Source organism: Apus apus, chromosome 26, assembly GCF_020740795.1.
Source record: "Apus apus isolate bApuApu2 chromosome 26, bApuApu2.pri.cur, whole genome shotgun sequence".
In the NCBI taxonomy this organism is placed as follows: Eukaryota; Metazoa; Chordata; class Aves; order Apodiformes; family Apodidae; genus Apus; species Apus apus.
This window is the reverse complement of record NC_067307.1, coordinates 5,195,269-5,211,532: the sequence shown is the minus strand read 5'-3', so window position 1 is coordinate 5,211,532 and position 16,264 is coordinate 5,195,269. Positions and strand designations below refer to the sequence as shown.

The window sequence follows — 16,264 nt, the reverse complement described above, 5'->3', positions numbered from 1 at the left end:
ATCACGAGGCACCATCACAAGATGATGATGATGATGATGATGAATTTTATTTCTTTCCGGTCTCACGCGCTTCCCATCCCCCTAAGCTTGGATCCTGTTCCTGAGCTTCTCCCATCCTGGCACAGCTCTGGCAGCAAAGCTGCTCCATCTCCAGGAGCCTCCCCTGGGCACCTTGGTTAAGATGAGCTTTAGGAGCCCGAAGAAGCTTTGGGAGCCCCAAGAAGCATTAGGAGACCAGAGGAGCTTTAGGAGCCCCAAGAAGCTTTAGAAGACCAGAGCTTTAGGAACCCCAAGAAGCTCTAGGAGACCAGAGGAGCTTTAGGAACCCCAAGAACTCTAGGAGACCAGAGGAGCTTTAGGAGCCCCAAGAACTCTAGGAGACCAGAGGAGCTTTAGGAGCCCCAAGAACTCTAGGAGACCAGAGGAGCTTTAGGAGCCCCAAGAAGCTTTAGGAGACCAGAGGAGCTTTAGGAACCCCAAGAAGCTTTAGGAGACCAGAGGAGCTTTAGGAACCCCAAGAAGCTTTAGCAGACCAGAGGAGCTTTAGGAGCCCCAAGAACTCTAGGAGACCAGAGGAGCTTTAGGAGCCCCAAGAAGCTTTAGAAGACCAGAGGAGTTTTAGGAACCCCAAGAAACTTTAGGAGCCCATGTTCCCTACGCCGGGAGAAAGGATTTGTCCTCAAGAGCATGGTCAGGGATCATTGTGGGCTTTTCCCTGCTAGTGGTGGATGTTGGGGTGGAAGGAGGTGAGCTGGAGGTGGGTCAGGTCCAAGGTGAGTGGGCCAGGACCTGGAATGGTGTCTTCCAAGGCTCCAACCCTGCAGCTTTGCACTGGGGTGATGCGGGGGGCCAGGGGGACAGAGGGAGGTCCTGGCTGGTGCTAGGACTCACATTAGTCCTTCTTCTCAGCTTTGGTGGCCTTCAGGCTCTTCTTCAGCTGCAGCGCGTCCATGTAGAGGTTGCGGTTGAGGACGGTGCTGGCGCAGATGAGGGCCCCTTGCAGGGCTCCCGTGAAGCCCCCCAGGCACAGATCCTGCCCTGGAAGAGAGCAGGAGGTGGGGGTGGCCCGTGGTCCCCTGGGGGCAGCCTCGTGCTCTCCATCCACACCTGACCCTCTGTGGTTTGGATCACCTTCTCACCACCTCTAGTGCCAGACGTGGTCTGGAGGCACCAAACGCTTCCCTGCTGGACCCCTTCCTTCTTCCCAGGGGGGAAGGGGCCTCATCCTGCCCCACTCAAGTAACTCAGCGCTGGGCAAGGAGATCATGTCCAGGAGGTGGAGAAGGTCCAGCCCTTTCCTCCTCCCACTGGGACCACACAGCTCCCTGGACATGCTCCATCATGGCAGAGACAGCAGCCCAGGAAGCCAACTGTGACCTGGGCTGTCACAAGGAGCATGACCAGCAGGTCAAGGAAGGGGATTGTCCCCTCTGCTCCACTCTGGTGAGACCCCCCTGCAGGGCTGGGTCCAGCTCTGGGGTCCCCAACACAAGGACATGGAGCTGGTGGAGAGAGTCCAGAGGAGGCCACAGAGATGGGGCTGGAGCAGCTCTGCTCTGGAGACAGGCTGGGAGAGTTGGTGTGTTCAGCCTGGAGAAGAGAAGGCTCCAGGGAGACCTTAGAGCAGCTTCCAGTGCCTGAAGTACCTTCAGATACCTCTAGTAGGTACCTCCAGTACCAGGGTGAGACCCTGGCCTGGGTTGCCCAGGGAAGCTGTGGCTGCCCCATCCCTGGCAGTGTTGAAGGGCAGGTTGGATGGGGCTTGGAGCAGCCTGGGCTGGTGGGAGGTGTCCCTGCCCATGCAGGGGGTGGGACTAGGTGGTCTGTAATGTCCCTTCCAACCCAACCCTCCCCGTGATTCAACAACCCAGCAGCTCCTGCCCTTATTTCATGGAGGGATCAAAGGTCTTCTCCCCCCACATCCTGCTCATCCTGTCCTCATCCAAGAAGGTGGTGGCCACAGTACCTGTCAGGTAGAGGTTGGGGACAGGGGTCTGTGCCCTCACAGTGGCCATGGCCATGGCCTGCAGCCTGGCCAGCCCATGGTCGGCACCATAGAACTCCCCCCGGGGGCTGGCGAGGTAGTGCTGGTTGGTGAGGGGCGTCCCGCCGGAGAGGTACTCGATCTGGGGGGGGGTGACAAGAGGACAATGTGGTCTACAGGGGGTAGATAAGGTGGTCTGGGGTGTCCTGGGACACCTGCCCTGGGACGGGTTGGCTTGCAGACCCTTGGGTGGTGCTTCTGGCCCGCCTTGGTCCTAGGATGGTCCTGGAGGACCAACATCCCCATCCTTGCAGCTTGTGTAGTCAGGAGGCTGCATGAGGCACTGGACCTCACATCCAGCAGACCCGGACCCGGCTGCTACGTTTGCAGGATGGGGTAGATGGGACCAGGAGAGGAGCTGGACGACCCCCCCAAGCCCCAGGTGTCCTCACCCTGTCCTCAATGCGAGGGTAGAGCTTGAAGACAGACTGCATGATGGTGTCCACAAAGGTCTTCTTCAGCTCCTCGTAATCATCTCCCCGCTTATGGACCTTCTTGTCCTTCCACTCCTCAAACCACTCGTACTTGGCAAAGGTGACGACAGCCAGCGTGGATTTCCCTGCAGCAGGACAGGGTTGGGGCACTTGTCCCTCTGCCCACTCTCCTGCCACCATTTCCCTCCACAGCCCTCCCTGCTGGGATGTCCCCAGGTCTTTGCACTCCCATATCCTTCCTCCAGTGATCTTGAAGACCACTTCCCATGAGCAACCTGGTCAGCAGCTTTGACCATGGCTATTTTAGGAGAAGCTCCTCATTTGCAGGCACCAGATAACCCAAAACCCAGCAGGACCTTCAAGCAGCTCTTGGGCTTCAGCCTTTACCTGGGTGCCTCATTTCCCAGGTGGGGTCCTTGGCTGACGGGGAGGTGACAAACAGGAGAGGGATGTTCTTGGCAGCTTCTTCTCTGGAAGAAGCCAGGTAGCGCTTTGTTCTGCAGAGAGACACGAGGGTGTGGGGCAGGTCTTGGTGAAAACCTCCACCTGAACACCTGTTCCAGCCCCATGAAGATCCACCAAGAGCATTTGCTGAGTCACCCCCCAGGAATTCATCTCCTTACGCTTCACAGAGAGTGTGGGAGGTTGGACTTACATTCCATCCAGGTCACTCCCTGAGTACATGAAGTAGTTGGTGGCCTCCAAGCCCAGCTCTTCCCTCGAGCCGTTGAGACCCACGAAGACAGTGAAGCCCCCCTCGCCGTGTGTCATCAGGCGGAGCTGAGCCTGCACCTCTGCCCCGCAGAGGGAAGAAGGGGGAAAAACTGGGATTGTGGGGCTGGGCTGCTCAGGAGAGCTGGTCCCTCCAAGGATGACCCCACCCCTCCTGCCTCGCCCCCGTCTCCACGTGTGAAGCAGCTTTATCTCAAAATGTCCCATGTGTGCTCGAGGGGTGGGACAGCAGCTGCCCCCCACCCCTGCCCCTTCCCCCCAACCCCTGCCCCTTTCCCCCAACCCCTGCCCCTTCCCCCCAACCCCATCCCCTTCCCCCCCACCCCTGCCCCTTCCCCCCAACCCCTGCCCCTTCCCCCCCACCCCAGCCCCTTCCCCCCAACCCCTGCCCCTTCCCCCCAACCCCAGCCCCTTCCCCCCAACCCCTGCCCCTTCCCCCCCAACCCCAGCCCCTTCCCCGCTCAACTGAGCCCTTCCCACCCACTCAAGCCCCGTTTTGCTGCTGCCAAAGAACCGATCAAGCAGGAGCCGCGCTGTGCCCCGGCCCCGGGAGGGGGTTCATGACCCCCCAGCCCCCCAGCCCCCCGTGCCTTACCGGGCTGCACCTGCACCTCCCTCGGGAGGAGCCGCTCGTAGGTGTTGAAGATCCCAGCATCCGAAATGACGATGGGAGCGAAGATGTTCACCAAGTCTGGGCCTTTCTGGACGCTGACGCCTGGAGGGGGAAGACACAGAGAGGCCGGGGGGACACGTCAGTTTCCGTGTGACACCAGGAAGCCTCGTCTGCCCCTGGGGACCCACTGCTCACCACAGGCTTTGCCCTGGGGATCCAGCAGGATCCTCTGCACCGGCGCCTTCCCCAGCACGTCGCCTCCGGTTCTCCGGATGACGGGAATGATGTGGAAGGCAATTTCCCCCGCCCCCCCCTTTGGGGTACCAGGCACCATGGAGGAAGTGGTTGACCAGGATGCTGTGCAAGGAGAAACTGGCCTTGGAGGGGACCACGCCTGGAAAAAAAGGGCAGCAGAGGGTGAGTTGGTGTCAAATGTGTGGTCTATCCACAAGTTTTTGAGGATTCTTTCCTGGAAGTGTTCAAGGAGCAGCTGAGGGAGCTGGGGGTGTCCAGCCTGGAGAGGAGGAGGCTGAGGGGAGACCTTCTGCTCTGCAGCTGCCTGAGAGGAGGTTGGAGCCAGGGGGGGTCGGGCTCTGCTCCCCAGGAACAAGTGATGGGACAAGAGGAACCGGCCTCAGGTTGCCGAGGGGAGGTTCAGGTTGGATCTTGGGAACAGTTTCTCCATGGAAAGGGTTGTCAGGGCCTGGCCCAGGCTGCCCAGGGCAGGGGGGAGTCCCCATCCCTGGAGGGGTTTCCAAGCCCTGGAGATGGTGCTGAGGGACATGGGCTGGTGGGGACTGGGCAGGGCTGGGTGAGCGGGTGGACTTGGTGATTGTGGATGAGATTGATGAGATTATTCTAGATGGAGGTTGGAGATGAGGAGGGAATTCTGGAGTGTGAGGGTGGTGAGAGCCTGGCCCAGGTTGCCCAGGGAAGCTGTGGCTGCCCCATCCCTGGCAGTGTTGAAGGGCAGGTTGGATGGGGCTTGGAGCAGCCTGGGCTGGTGGGAGGTGTCCCTGCCCATGCAGGGGGGGGACTGGGTGATCTGGAAGGTCCCTCCAACCCGACCCATCCCATGATTCACCTCCATGGTACCCCAGAGCCTCATGGCTACCTACCATAGGTGGGGAAGAGGTAGCTGAGGACAGCCCGGAGCTCGTGGTTGGTGGTGAGCCCATCCACCACCTCCTTCAGGCTGCGGGAGGCCCAGCGGCAGAAGGGGCTGAGCTGGGGCAGCAGCCCCGAGCGGCAGAGCAGCGCGGCCGCCGCGCGCGGGACCATCTTCAGGACGACCATCCACATCGGGCCCCGGCGCAGGCTCTGCGGGGGGACCTGCCTCCTCATCCTGGGGCCCAGCCCCACCTCAGGGCCCCATCCCAACTCCCCACCACCCTCAGGGTCACCAGTCCTCCATCCCTCAGGGTCCATCCCAGGCCCAGGCTCCCTTTGAGGACCACATCCCAGCTCCCCACCACCTTTGGGGACCCCATCCCAAGTCTCCCCCAGCCCTAAGAGTGGGGCTGCTGGTACCACAGACCCCCCCAGCAAAGTGTCCCACATCCCACGGGGCCATGACCACCTGCAGGGTTCAAACTCCAGGCTTTTTGGGACAGAAAGGGGAAATTTTGGGTACGTTTTCCCACACTTTGGGGGCTGGCCGGGGCCGATACCCTTGTTATTGCAGGAATGACCCCACAGCCCCCCCCCAAAATATCCTGCTTTGACCTTCATCAGCTGCTGGAACTCCTCGATGGCTTTTTCCTCCCCGGGAAATTGCTCCTTCAAGGCCTGAAAATATTCCTCCTTCCCAGCACGGAGCCGGAAGGTCCTACCAGAGCCAGGATCCCCCAGGACCACAGCGTCGTAGACAGCTGGGAGAGGAGCCCACTCCAGTTGACCCTCGGTCAACTGCTCCACCACGAAGTGGCTGATGGAACCTTCTTGCATCTCCCCCACGTAGTGGATACCTGGGAAAACGCCTTTTTTTGAGGATTTTATCCCATTCCCCCCTTTTTTTTCACCTCATTGGACACCAGGACCCTCCTTTGATTCCTCCACCAGGAGAAAGGGAAAAACTGGGAAAGATCCACCAGGTGGGAGGGAAAAGGGAGGGTTTGCAGCAGGGGTTGGGAATTCCATTCCTCATTTGGGTCTTTTTCCAGCCTTTTTGGTGCTGTCAATTATTTATTCTGCCAGGCTCAAGGGACATCAGGGCTGGACTTTGTCTTGATGGGAAGTGTTTGGCCTGAGATCCCCTGGACAGGGAATTCTGCAGGATGTGAGCTGGATTATGGGGAATTGTGTAGGATCTGAGCTGGATTATGGAGAGTTTTCTAGGATCTGAGCTGGATTCTGGGGAATTTTGTGGGGTCTGAGCTGGATTCTGGGGAGTTTTCTAGGATCTGAGCTGGATAATGGGGAAATCTGATGCACTTGAGCTGGACTATGAGAAATTTTATAGGATCTGAGCTGGATTGTGAGGAATTTTGTAGGATCTGCGGTGGATCCTGGGGAAATTCAGGGGAACTGAGCAGGATTCCGGGAGTTTCCCAGTCCTGGTGTTCCAGCGAGGGCAGCACCGGCCCTGCAGCGGGAGGGTGTGTGAGCCCGGGGTGCTGGGGCAGAAAATCCGCTTGTGTAAGCAGGGGCATCACCCCCCCCCCAACACTTGCTGCCCCGGGGGTCCCGGGGGGCCGTACCGCTGTCGAACTCGAAGCCCCTCTCGCTGAAGCTGTGGCAGCAGCCGCCCAGCCTGCCGTGCTGCTCCAGCACCAGCACCCGCCGGCCCGTCCGCGCCAGCAGCGCCGCAGCCCCCAGGCCCCCGATGCCGCTGCCCACCACGATGGCGTCCAGCCCCGGCGGGACCTTCTCCGGCGAGAACACTGGCGGGACACACGGGACGCTCCGGTGGGGTGCGGCGAACCCCCGGGGCACGGGGGGGGCCGCCCCGAGGGTGCCCCCGGCGCGGGGCAGGGCTGGGGGGTCTCTCGGGGCTCAGACCCGCCCGGCAGCCCCGTACCTGTCTTGAGGACCGTCCTGCGCGCAGCTTTGTCGGTGACCAGCGGGGCCGGGGGGCGCCGGGCATCGGCGGCGAAGGGGTTGGGGCCCCCCGAGCCCCCCCGAGCGCGGGCCAGGAGCAGGAGCAGGAGCAGGAGGAGCAGCAGGAGGAAGAGCAGCGCCAGCAGCCCCATGGCGACGGCCCCGGCTGCCCGTGCGATCGCGGGCAGCGCCCCCGGGGGCGGCGGGGCCGGGGGCGGGGCCGGGGGCGGCACGTGGAGCCGGGATCGGGCACCGGGAGATGAGGCTGGGAGGGGGCGGGACGCCGGGAGCTGGTCTGGAGCGCGGGGGGCTGGGAGCCGGGGCTGGAGGTTCGCTCGGGGTGTGGGAGCGGGCACGGGGGGCTGAGGCCACCCCGGGCGCCGGGAGTTGCTGGTGGGCAGTGGGAGCACTGGGAGGTGACACCGGGCCCCGGGAGGTGACACCGGGCTCCGGTACCGGGCCCTGGGAGGTGACACCGGGCCCCGGGAGGTGACACCGGGCTCCGGTACCGGGCCCTGGGAGGTGACACCGGGCCCCGGGAGGTGACACCGGGCTCCGGTACCGGGCCCTGGGAGGTGACACCGGGCCCCGGGAGGTGACACCGGGCTCCGGTACCGGACGCGGGGGGCGGCACGGAGCCCTGGCCACCCCGTCGCGGCGCGGTCGCGTTCCCCGCGGATTGACCTCCCGGCGCCGCCGTCCGCCCCGCGGGCGCTGCGGTCACGTGATGGCGGCCCGCACTACGACTCCCGGCAGGCACCGCGCGGGCGCCACCGCCTCCCGGTGGGCGCGGGGGTCAGAGGGCGGCGGGTCAAAGGGCAGAGCGATGGGGGGGCTCGGGGGGGCTGAGGCCTCGGGGGGGCAGCCGAGAGGTCCGTGAGGGCCCCGGTGTCCTCCGGGGGGGGTTCCGGCCCCCCCTCAGGCCCTGCCCCCGCTCCCCTCGCAGGCCATGAGCGGAGCTCCCGGCGCCCCGGAGCAGCCCGAGGAGCCGCCGCGTTCCCCGGCCCGGCAAGTCCCCCCCCGTGCGTGTCGGGCCTGGTCCCCTCCCCTCGCTGTGCCCCCCGCCCCCGGGGGTCCAGCCCCCAACACCCCCCCCCCCCAACACCCCCCCCATCCTATCACTTTATTTCCCCATTTCCATCCCTATTAATTGGCCTTCTGGGATTCCCCAGCTGGCATCAGAAAAAGGAGCCCAAAGATCCCACCATGGAGGGCGGGGGGACTCATCCCTGTGGGAATTCCCCAGGATTTTGGGGTGTGGTTGGATTTCTGGGGCTGCTCTGGGTTGGGGGGGAGGTGGCAGTTGTGTCTGTCCCTGTGCCCGCTCAGGTCTCAGCTCTGGGACACAAGTTTGGGTTCAGGGGGAGCTTTTCCCCTCAGCTCCTTGGGGTCCATCCTGGTTTTTCCTGGTGCTGGGAAGTTTGGAAGGAAACCTCTTGGGGGAGGGGGGGTCCCATCCAGAGAAAGGGGGAAAATCCCACTCCAGGATGTCCCTTGGTGGGGGGGGGTGTTGGCAGTAACCCCCCCCCCTGAAGTTTGCACACCTCTGGGTGTGTTTCCTTGGGCAGAGCTGAGCAAGGATCTGCAGGAAGCCCGGGAGGAATGGGCGGCTGTGGAGGAGATCCAGCTGGGTATGGAACTGGGGGGTGTGCTGGGAAAACTGGAGGGGGTGCATTTCTGTCTGGGGGGGGGGAAAGAGCTGGGAAAAGTGTCTGGAGGGGGGTGGGAGACCTGCTGCCTTCCCCCACCTCCCTCCATTCTTGGGAGTGGGAATGAGCTGGAACGGAGGGGGGGGGCAGGGCTGGTTCTTTGGGGAGGGTTTAACACCCTCTCTGCCCCCCCCCCGCAGGGCTGGGGGGGCCGTTGCCCCCCATCTCCTTTCCGGAGGCGCTGCAGCACTTCAGGAGCCAGTGCAGGGTACAGACCCTCCCCTCCCTCCGGTCACTGGGGGGGAGCACCCTGCTCCCCCCTCCCCATTTCTTCCCCCCCACCCAGATGGTTTTTTTCTGGTGTTTTCTCCCACAGGAGAAGGTGCAGGGGGGGGGACACGGGCTGCTCTCCCTGCTGAGCTGCCTCTGCAGCCCCCCCAGTCTGCGGCCCCCCCTGCGGGCTGAGAGGGAGCTGGTGCTGGCCATGGCCACCTGTGAGTGTCCCCCCCACTTGGAGTGTCACCTGCTGCCTGACAGTGTGTCCCCCACATGGCAGTGTCCCCTCCCCTGACACCTCCACACCCCCAGGGCTTCACTCCTCTTTGGGGCTGGGACATCCCTGTTGTCACCCTGAGGAACAGGGACGAAGGGGGGACACAGGGTGACTTCTAGTTGCTGAGGGTGATTTTAGCCACCAGGGGGTGATTTTTCATGGCCGAGGGATGACAAAGAGTGACTTTTAGTGGCCAAGGGGGGATGTTCATGGCCAAGGGGGGATGTTCATGGCCAAGGGGGGATGTTCATGACCACGGGTGCTGTCCCCTGGCAGGTCCCCTGGATGACAGCCAGCAGGTCCACCTGAGGATCCTTCAGACCATCTTCCAGCAGCTGACGCGCTCCCGGCTGGGCTGCCCACGCTATGGGCCCCACTGGGAGGAGCTGGGCTTCCAAGGTGAGCCAGAGGGAAAGGTCCCCAGCAGCTTCTGCTGGGCCAGGCCTTCTGGTCCCCATCCCTGGTCTGGAGTTGGGATCCTGGAATCCCACGGGACTCCTTGTAAAAGGGCAGTCTCTGTCTTCTCTGGAGCCACCTTTGAAATGTTGGAACAGGGTGGGAGGACTTCCCTGAGCTGCCTTTTCTCCAGGCTGGACAAATGGTTCTCCCAACCTTCCCTCAGGCCTTGGATCATCTCCATGGCCTTTCTCCAGACCCTTTTCTCATCTTTTTTGCACGTCAGGGACCAAAACTAGACCCAGTGTTCCAGGGGTGGCTCACCAGCACTGACAGAGCAGGATGGTGACTTCTCTGTCTGCTGATGGTGCCCTTGGTGGTGTCACCCAGTGTCCTGCTGGAGTTCTTGGTCACAGCAGCAAACTCTTCCCTCGTACTGAGCTTCTTGTCCACCAGGACCCCCTGGTCCCTTTCTGGAGATCCCCAGCTGGGCAGATTCCAGTCTGGATTGTTTTCCCAGATGTAAGACCTTCCATGAGGTTCCTGTTCCCATTCATCCAGCCTGTCCAGGTCTTCTTTCCAAAGTGGCCACTGCCCTGCCCTGTTTGGGATCCTCCGTAGACTCCTTCAGGGTGCCTTTGGTCATAGAATGATGGAAGAGTTTGGGTTGGAAAAGACCTTGAAGATCAGTGAATGATCCAAGCCCAGAGTGTTTTGGGTTGGAGGGACCTTAAAATCATCCAGTCCCACCCCCTGCATGGGCAGGGACACCTCCCACCAGCCCAGGCTGCTCCAAGCCCCATCCAACCTGCCCTTCAACACTGCCAGGGATGGGGCAGCCACAGCTTCCCTGGGCAACCTGGGCCAGGGTCTCACCACCCTCACAGCAAAGAATTCCCTCCTCATCTCCAACCTCCATCTAGAATGATCTCCTCAACCTCATCCAAAGATCACCAAGTCCACCCGCTCACCCAGCCCTGCCCAGTCCCCACCAGCCCATGTCCCTCAGCACCATCTCCAGGGCTTGGAAACCCCTCCAGGGATGGGGACTCCCCCCCTGCCCTGGGCAGCCTGGGCCAGGCCCTGACAACCCTTTCCATGGAGAAATGGCTCCCAAGATCCAACCTGAACCTCCCCTGGGCAACCTGAGGCCGGTTCCTCTTGTCCCATCACTTGTTCCTGGGGAGCACAGCCCGACCCCCCCTGGCTCCAACCTCCTCTCAGGCAGTTGCAGAGCAGAAGGTCTCCCCTCAGCCTCCTCCTCTCCAGGCTGGACACCCCCAGCTCCCTCAGCTGCTCCTCACAAGTTCTCCAGAGCCTTCTTGTTCTCCAGCCCCTTCCCCAGCTCTGTTGCCCTTCTCTGGACACCCTCCAGCCCCTCCATGTCCCCTTTCTGCCCCAAAACTGACCCCAGGATTCCAGGTGCCCCCTCAGCCCCAGCGCTCCCTCCCACCCTGGTGTTACCCCCTCAGTTCCCTCTGGTTCACTCCAGCCCTTCCAGCTTTCTCCTGGTCTCCTGGCTGCCCCAGTGACAGTCCCAGCCAGTCCAACACCTGCACTGGTGGTACCAGGTGATACCAACACCCGTTGCCATGGTTACCTGGGTCATTAAACAGTCCATCCCCATGGCTAATGAGCCATCTCAGGAAGGGTTGGTTGAGGCTTTGTCACTTGTCACCCTCTCTGTTTCAGCCTGAGCTGGGTGACAAAACCAAGGCCATTAACACTGTCACATGGGGCCTGGCTGGAGTTTAATTAGCTGGGTCTTAATGAAGCTGAAAAGCGCCATCAGGAGGGGGGCAGGTGTCCCCCCACCCTTGGCATTTCCACCCCCGTGTGAAGCCTTCCTGGAGCAGCCAAAGGTGGTGGGCAGGTGTCCCCAAGTGTCCCCCAGGGGACGGCAGAGACCTCAGGTTGTCCCTCCTCACTTCCCAAGGTTCTTGCCACCCTTTCCAGGTGCAGATCCCAGCACTGACCTGCGTGGGACGGGAATGCTGGGCCTGATGCAGCTCCTGTTCCTCCTCACTCACCCCCAGCTGCTCCCTCTGGCTCAGGAGATCTTCAAGTTGTCCCACCACGAAACCCAGGCACGTTCTTCCCTCTCCTCCCACTTCCACTTTTTTCCTATTTTTGGGAAAAAGGGAAGGACAACAAACCTGCTCTTCAGGGCTGGATATTTTTTGGCTGCTCAGCCCCCTCTGGCAGTGCTGGGTGGGAGGAAGGAGGTCCCCAAGGAGCTCCGGTGAGAGCTCCTGGGTGTGGGAAGGTCCAGCTGGGGCCTGTGGTGTCCCCAGGGGTCAGTACTTGTTCTGGTTTTGTTCAGCATCTCCAGAGGTCATTTCCAACCCCACCACTCTGAGATGCTCCTGCTGTGGGTCTGTTGCCTGCAGCTTGAGGGGCTTCCCAGCTGATCCACACACTCCTCCTCCAGAGTTTCCCCTTCTGCATCATGTCAGTGAACATCACCCGCATGGTCCTGCAGGCCCTGAAGGAGGAACACCTCTCCAGGTGGGATCCAGAGCAGCTCTGGCTTGGGGGTGGGGTGGTGGTTTTGGGGTCTCAGCTGAGCCCCCGTTTCCCCTGGATCAGGGTGTGCAACCGCAGGCAGGAGGTGATCCCTGTGCTCAACCACCTCCACGCTGCCACCTTCCTGCAGCTCTTCCAGCTCTGGAGAGGACAGCACAGGACCATCGCCGACGCCGGCTTTGTCCTCAAGGGTGTGTCTCCCTGGATTCCCCTGGACTTCCCTCCTTTCCCAGCCAAGGAAAAGAACCCAAAGCCCAGAGGACAAACCTGGTGTCTTCTCACCACATCCGTGTCCCACTGAGCCCACCTCAGGGCTCTAACACCCAGAAGGCCCCACTGAGGTTCTCCAGAGAGCCTCAAGGAGAGCAAGGAGAAGGGTCTGGAGGCCCTATCCCTGGAGGTACCTACAGTACATGGAGAGGTGGTGCTGACGGACATGGTTTGGTGGTGGCCTTGGCTGTGTTGGGTCAACAGTTGAACCCAAAGTTCTCCAAGGTCTTTTCCAACCCAAATGATTCCATGTCCCACCACCCAACCGTGTCCCGCCGTGACTCAACCATGTCACTCAGCACCACATCTCCACATCCCTGAGATGCCTTCAGGGATGGTGACTCACGGAATCGTTTGGGTTGGCAAAGACCTTTGAAGGTCTTCAAGGGGACATGTGGGGAAACCAGGAATAAGCAGATCCAAACCCATCCCCTTCCATCCCAAACCCCACTCCTTCCTCACCTGTTTCCTTCTCCCAACCCCAGAACTGGAATTCTCCACCAAAAAGAAACCAAAGCAGCTCCTGAAATCCCTGGACATCTACATGAGCCGGAGGCTTCAGCAACGCTCCGGAAGTGGCGCCCAGGAGATGGACTTCACTGGTGTGTGTGACCTTCAGGGTGAGCTGGAAGGAGAAGCCCAGCTGGTCTGAGATGGAGCAATTCCCAAAGGAGTTCCCAGAGGATTCCCAAAGGGCTCCTGAAGAATTCCTGGAGGATCTCAGGTCCAGGTGGCAGGTGTGGAGCGGTGGGAGGTGGGGAGAGGGATCTGAGGAGATCCAGGAGCACGGGGTGCTCCAGAGTGGGGACTTTTGGACTTTTTCCCTGAGTTCCCAGGAAGGGAGGCCTGGTCCTTCCCCTCAGGATTGTACCTTTCCCAGTGGGAATCTCCACAGGTGAAGGAGGGAACGTGGGCAGAGCCAGGGGGCCTGTCACCCACTGGTCTCCAGCTGGGAATCTCCCTCTGGTCCCAGTCCCTGCTCCCAGATCCCATTATGGGGCTCCTGGATCCCACTTGGAGCTCCTGAATCCCATCATGGAGCTCCCGGATCCCGTCATGGGGCTCCTGGATCATGGGCTAAGAGCCTGAGCACAGCCCTGACACAGGGGACACACACGTCTTGCCCCTCCCCCCCAGATTTGGGGACCCCCATGGGGAGAGAAAAAAAGACTTTGCTGCTGGTTCCTGGGGGCCAGGTCAGGATTTCCCACCTTCCCAACCCTCCATGCCTCAGTTTCCCCCGTTTATAAAATCCAAACCCCAGAACAGCTGCTCTGCCTCCCCCCCCAAATGTTCCCAAAATGGGTTAAAGATCCAAATAAGTGGGTGAAAAATCCCAATAAAGGGGTGAAAATCCCAACAAATGGGTGAAAAAATCTGATAAATGGGTAAAAAATTCCAATGAACAGGTAAAAATCCCAATAAATGGGTAAAAATCCCAATAAATGGGTGAAAAATTTTAATATATGGGCAAAAAAATCCAATAAATGGGTGACTAATCTCAATAAATGGATAAAAAATCCCAATGAAAGGGTAAAAATCCCGAGAAAAGGGTAAAAAATTGTAATAAAAGGGTAAAAAATCTCAATGAATTGGTGAATTTTAATTGGCGAAAAATCCCAATAAATGGGTAAAAAAATCCCAATAAATGGGAAAAAAGGAGCCCGGGGTTGGGTTTTTTCTCTCTCCTGCTGCTGGATTTGTTGGATCCATCGTGTGGGGGTGTGGGAGGAGGGGGGGGGTGGGGAGAAAAACACTTTGGGGGGGGAGAAAAGCACCTGCGGGGGGAGAAAAATAGCTTTGGGGTGGGGGTTGGGGGGTCATGACGAGAGAAAAACACTTAGAGGGTCTTGGGGGGACATGGGGAGGGGGGTCCCCGCTTGGTGTTCCCCCGCGGGGCCCCTTGGCCCGGTGAGGGATGGAGGGCTGGGGGGGTGCTGGAGGAGGATGGGGGTCTCAGGGCGGGACGTTCCCGCCCGGTCCCGCCCCGGGGGCGGTGACTCGGGCCCCCCCCGCCCCCAACATCCCCCCGGTTAAAATCCCGAGAAGGCGGCGCCGGGAGCGCGGGAGGGAGCGGAGAGAGCGGCGGGGAGCGCGGGACGGGACAGGCGGGACGGGAGCGCGGGACGGGAGCGGGGGGGGCTCGGGAGAAGGCAGGGGCGCGGGCAGGGGACCCGCAGGCAGGGACCCGCGGGCAGGGCAGGCAACCACCCTGGCAATGGTCCCTGTCCCCCCGCAGCCCCCTGCCGCCCTGTCCCCCTGCCCCCGGGGCCACCCCTGAGCCCCCCCAGCCAGACCCCTTGGCCATGGGGGGTCCCGGGGGGGGTCACTCGGCTCAGGCCGCCGCTGCCATCGCCACCGCCACCACCCTGCTGGTGCTGGTGACAGTGGCCGGCAACGCGCTGGTGGTGGTGGCCGTGCTGCGCAGCCCGGCCCTGCGCGCGCCCCAGAACCTCTTCCTGGTGTCGCTGGCGGCCGCCGACATCCTGGTGGCCGCTCTCATCATCCCCTTCTCCTTGGCCAACGAGCTGTTGGGCTACTGGTACTTCGAGAAGACGTGGTGTGAGATCTACCTGGCTTTGGACGTCCTGTTCTGCACCTCCTCCATCGTCCACCTCTGCGCCATCAGCCTGGACCGCTACTGGTCGGTCAGCGCCGTCGGGTACAACGCCAAGAGGACCCCGCGGCGCGTCAAGCGCGGCATCGGCACCGTCTGGGCCATCGCCGCCGCCATCTCCCTCCCGCCCCTGGTCTACAAGGGGAGGGAGAAGAAGGAGGAGGAGGTGGTGCTGGTGGGGACGCGGCTGCAGTGCAAGCTCAACGAGGAGGCCTGGTACGTCCTCTCCTCCAGCATCGGCTCCTTCTTCGCCCCGTGTCTCATCATGGTCCTTGTCTACCTGCGCATCTACTTCATCGCCAAACGGCGGCACCGCTCCCGCCCTGCGGGCACCAAACCGCCTGGAGACAGGTCACCAAACATCACCAAACCGCCTGGAGACACATCCCCAAACATCACCAAACCGCCTGGAGACACGTCCCCAAACATCACCAGCAGGGAACCCCCCAGGACCTGCCTGCCAGTGGACAGGACCTCGCTGCTGAGCCCTGAGGATCCCCCAGGGTCCCCCAACCCCATGGTGGGGACATGCCCACAGGCTGGGGGACACCCAAGGGACAGCAGGGGACACCCCAGGGACAACAGGAACCACTCCAGAGACACTGAAGGACGCCCCAGGGACACTTTGGCCACCAAGCTGGGGCAGGTGATGTTGGCACGTGGGCCACCAGTGTTGAACCCTTGGAGGAGGAAGACGCAGGTGAAGCGGGAGCAGAGGTTCACCTTGGTCCTGGCCGTGGTCATCGGTGTCTTCATCCTCTGTTGGTTCCCCTTCTTCTTCCTCTACAGCCTGGGCGCCCTCTGTCCCCGTCACTGCAAGGTCCCCGAGGGTGTCTTCCAGGTCTTCTTCTGGATTGGGTACTGTAACAGTTCCCTCAACCCCATCATCTACACCATCTTCAACCGCGACTTCCGCAGGGCCTTCCGCCACCTGCTCTGCCCCCGCGCCCCCGCGCCCTGCTGAGGCCTCTGGGTGCTCCTTTGGCCTCCTCCTCATCACTCCCACCCACCATCCTCCTCTTTGTTTTCATCCTCATCCTCCTCCTCACCACCACCACCACCATCCTCCTCCTCGTTCTCATCCTCCTCCAGCTCCTCCTCACCACCCTCAGCACCACCCTATCATCTTCATCATCCTCCCCACCATCATCACAACCTTCCTCCTCCTGGGGCATCCCTTGGGCTGGGGAAGGGGCTCTGAAGCCCCCCCAAATGACACTGCCCCCCAGGGGGGGCTACGGGGACCTGTGTCCCCAAGCCTGGTGGCACCTCAGCAGGACCATCCCCCGCCCCCGGCAGCCTCACGGCCCCTGGACAATAAAAGATATTTTGTAATAAGAAAAAAATGTCACTTTAAATCAAGGGGGGGGACAAGAAGGGGGGGGGTGAAC

General features: G+C 61.3%; 3 protein-coding genes across 4 annotated transcripts; 2 read left to right on the top strand and 1 right to left on the bottom strand.

The window, feature by feature from the left end:
- Window positions 1–28: 28 nt before the first annotated feature.
- On the bottom strand, window positions 29–7,070 carry RETSAT (retinol saturase). Its single transcript, XM_051640632.1, is given in 12 exon segments — window positions 29–1,038; window positions 1,967–2,126; window positions 2,437–2,603; window positions 2,866–2,975; window positions 3,134–3,272; window positions 3,806–3,925; window positions 4,019–4,142; window positions 4,144–4,217; window positions 4,942–5,143; window positions 5,549–5,790; window positions 6,523–6,705; window positions 6,843–7,070. Coding segments are annotated over 12 exon segments (1,839 nt in total). The 5' UTR covers window positions 7,015–7,070; the 3' UTR covers window positions 29–892.
- Window positions 7,071–7,236: 166 nt separating this feature from the next.
- Window positions 7,237–13,844, top strand: ELMOD3 (ELMO domain containing 3). The gene is made up of 10 exons (XM_051640714.1): window positions 7,237–7,255; window positions 7,809–7,884; window positions 8,431–8,493; window positions 8,712–8,779; window positions 8,888–9,005; window positions 9,341–9,463; window positions 11,417–11,547; window positions 11,892–11,968; window positions 12,050–12,177; window positions 12,742–13,844. Exons 2-10 carry the CDS (start codon window positions 7,812–7,814, stop codon window positions 12,906–12,908), a joined length of 948 nt encoding a protein of 315 aa, XP_051496674.1. The 5' UTR covers window positions 7,237–7,255; window positions 7,809–7,811; the 3' UTR covers window positions 12,909–13,844.
- A 505-nt stretch (window positions 13,845–14,349) lies between these two features.
- ADRA2B (adrenoceptor alpha 2B) lies at window positions 14,350–16,213 on the top strand. 2 transcript variants are annotated; one of them, XM_051640698.1, is made up of 2 exons: window positions 14,415–15,573; window positions 15,663–15,831. In XM_051640698.1, the coding sequence occupies exons 1-2, from the start codon at window positions 14,563–14,565 to the stop codon at window positions 15,738–15,740; spliced, it is 1,089 nt and encodes a 362-aa protein (XP_051496658.1). In that variant the 5' UTR covers window positions 14,415–14,562; the 3' UTR covers window positions 15,741–15,831. The 2 variants fall into 2 exon arrangements, with proteins under 2 accessions (XP_051496659.1, XP_051496658.1); XM_051640699.1 differs by having other exon boundaries at window positions 14,350–16,213.
- The last annotated feature ends 51 nt before the right edge of the window (window positions 16,214–16,264 follow it).

Excerpts from the sequence above, each read along its gene's own strand:
- ELMOD3 (XM_051640714.1), top strand. The coding sequence starts at position 7,812 with ATGAGCGGAGCTCCCGGCGCCCCGGAGCAGCCCGAGGAGCCGCCGCGT. Across the intron at positions 8,494-8,711 it reads TGTGGAGGAGATCCAGCTGG|GGCTGGGGGGGCCGTTGCCC; the intron begins GTATGGAACTGG and ends CCCCCCCCGCAG. Across the intron at positions 8,780-8,887 it reads ACTTCAGGAGCCAGTGCAGG|GAGAAGGTGCAGGGGGGGGG; the intron begins GTACAGACCCTC and ends TTTCTCCCACAG.
- ADRA2B (XM_051640699.1), top strand. The coding sequence starts at position 14,563 with ATGGGGGGTCCCGGGGGGGGTCACTCGGCTCAGGCCGCCGCTGCCATC.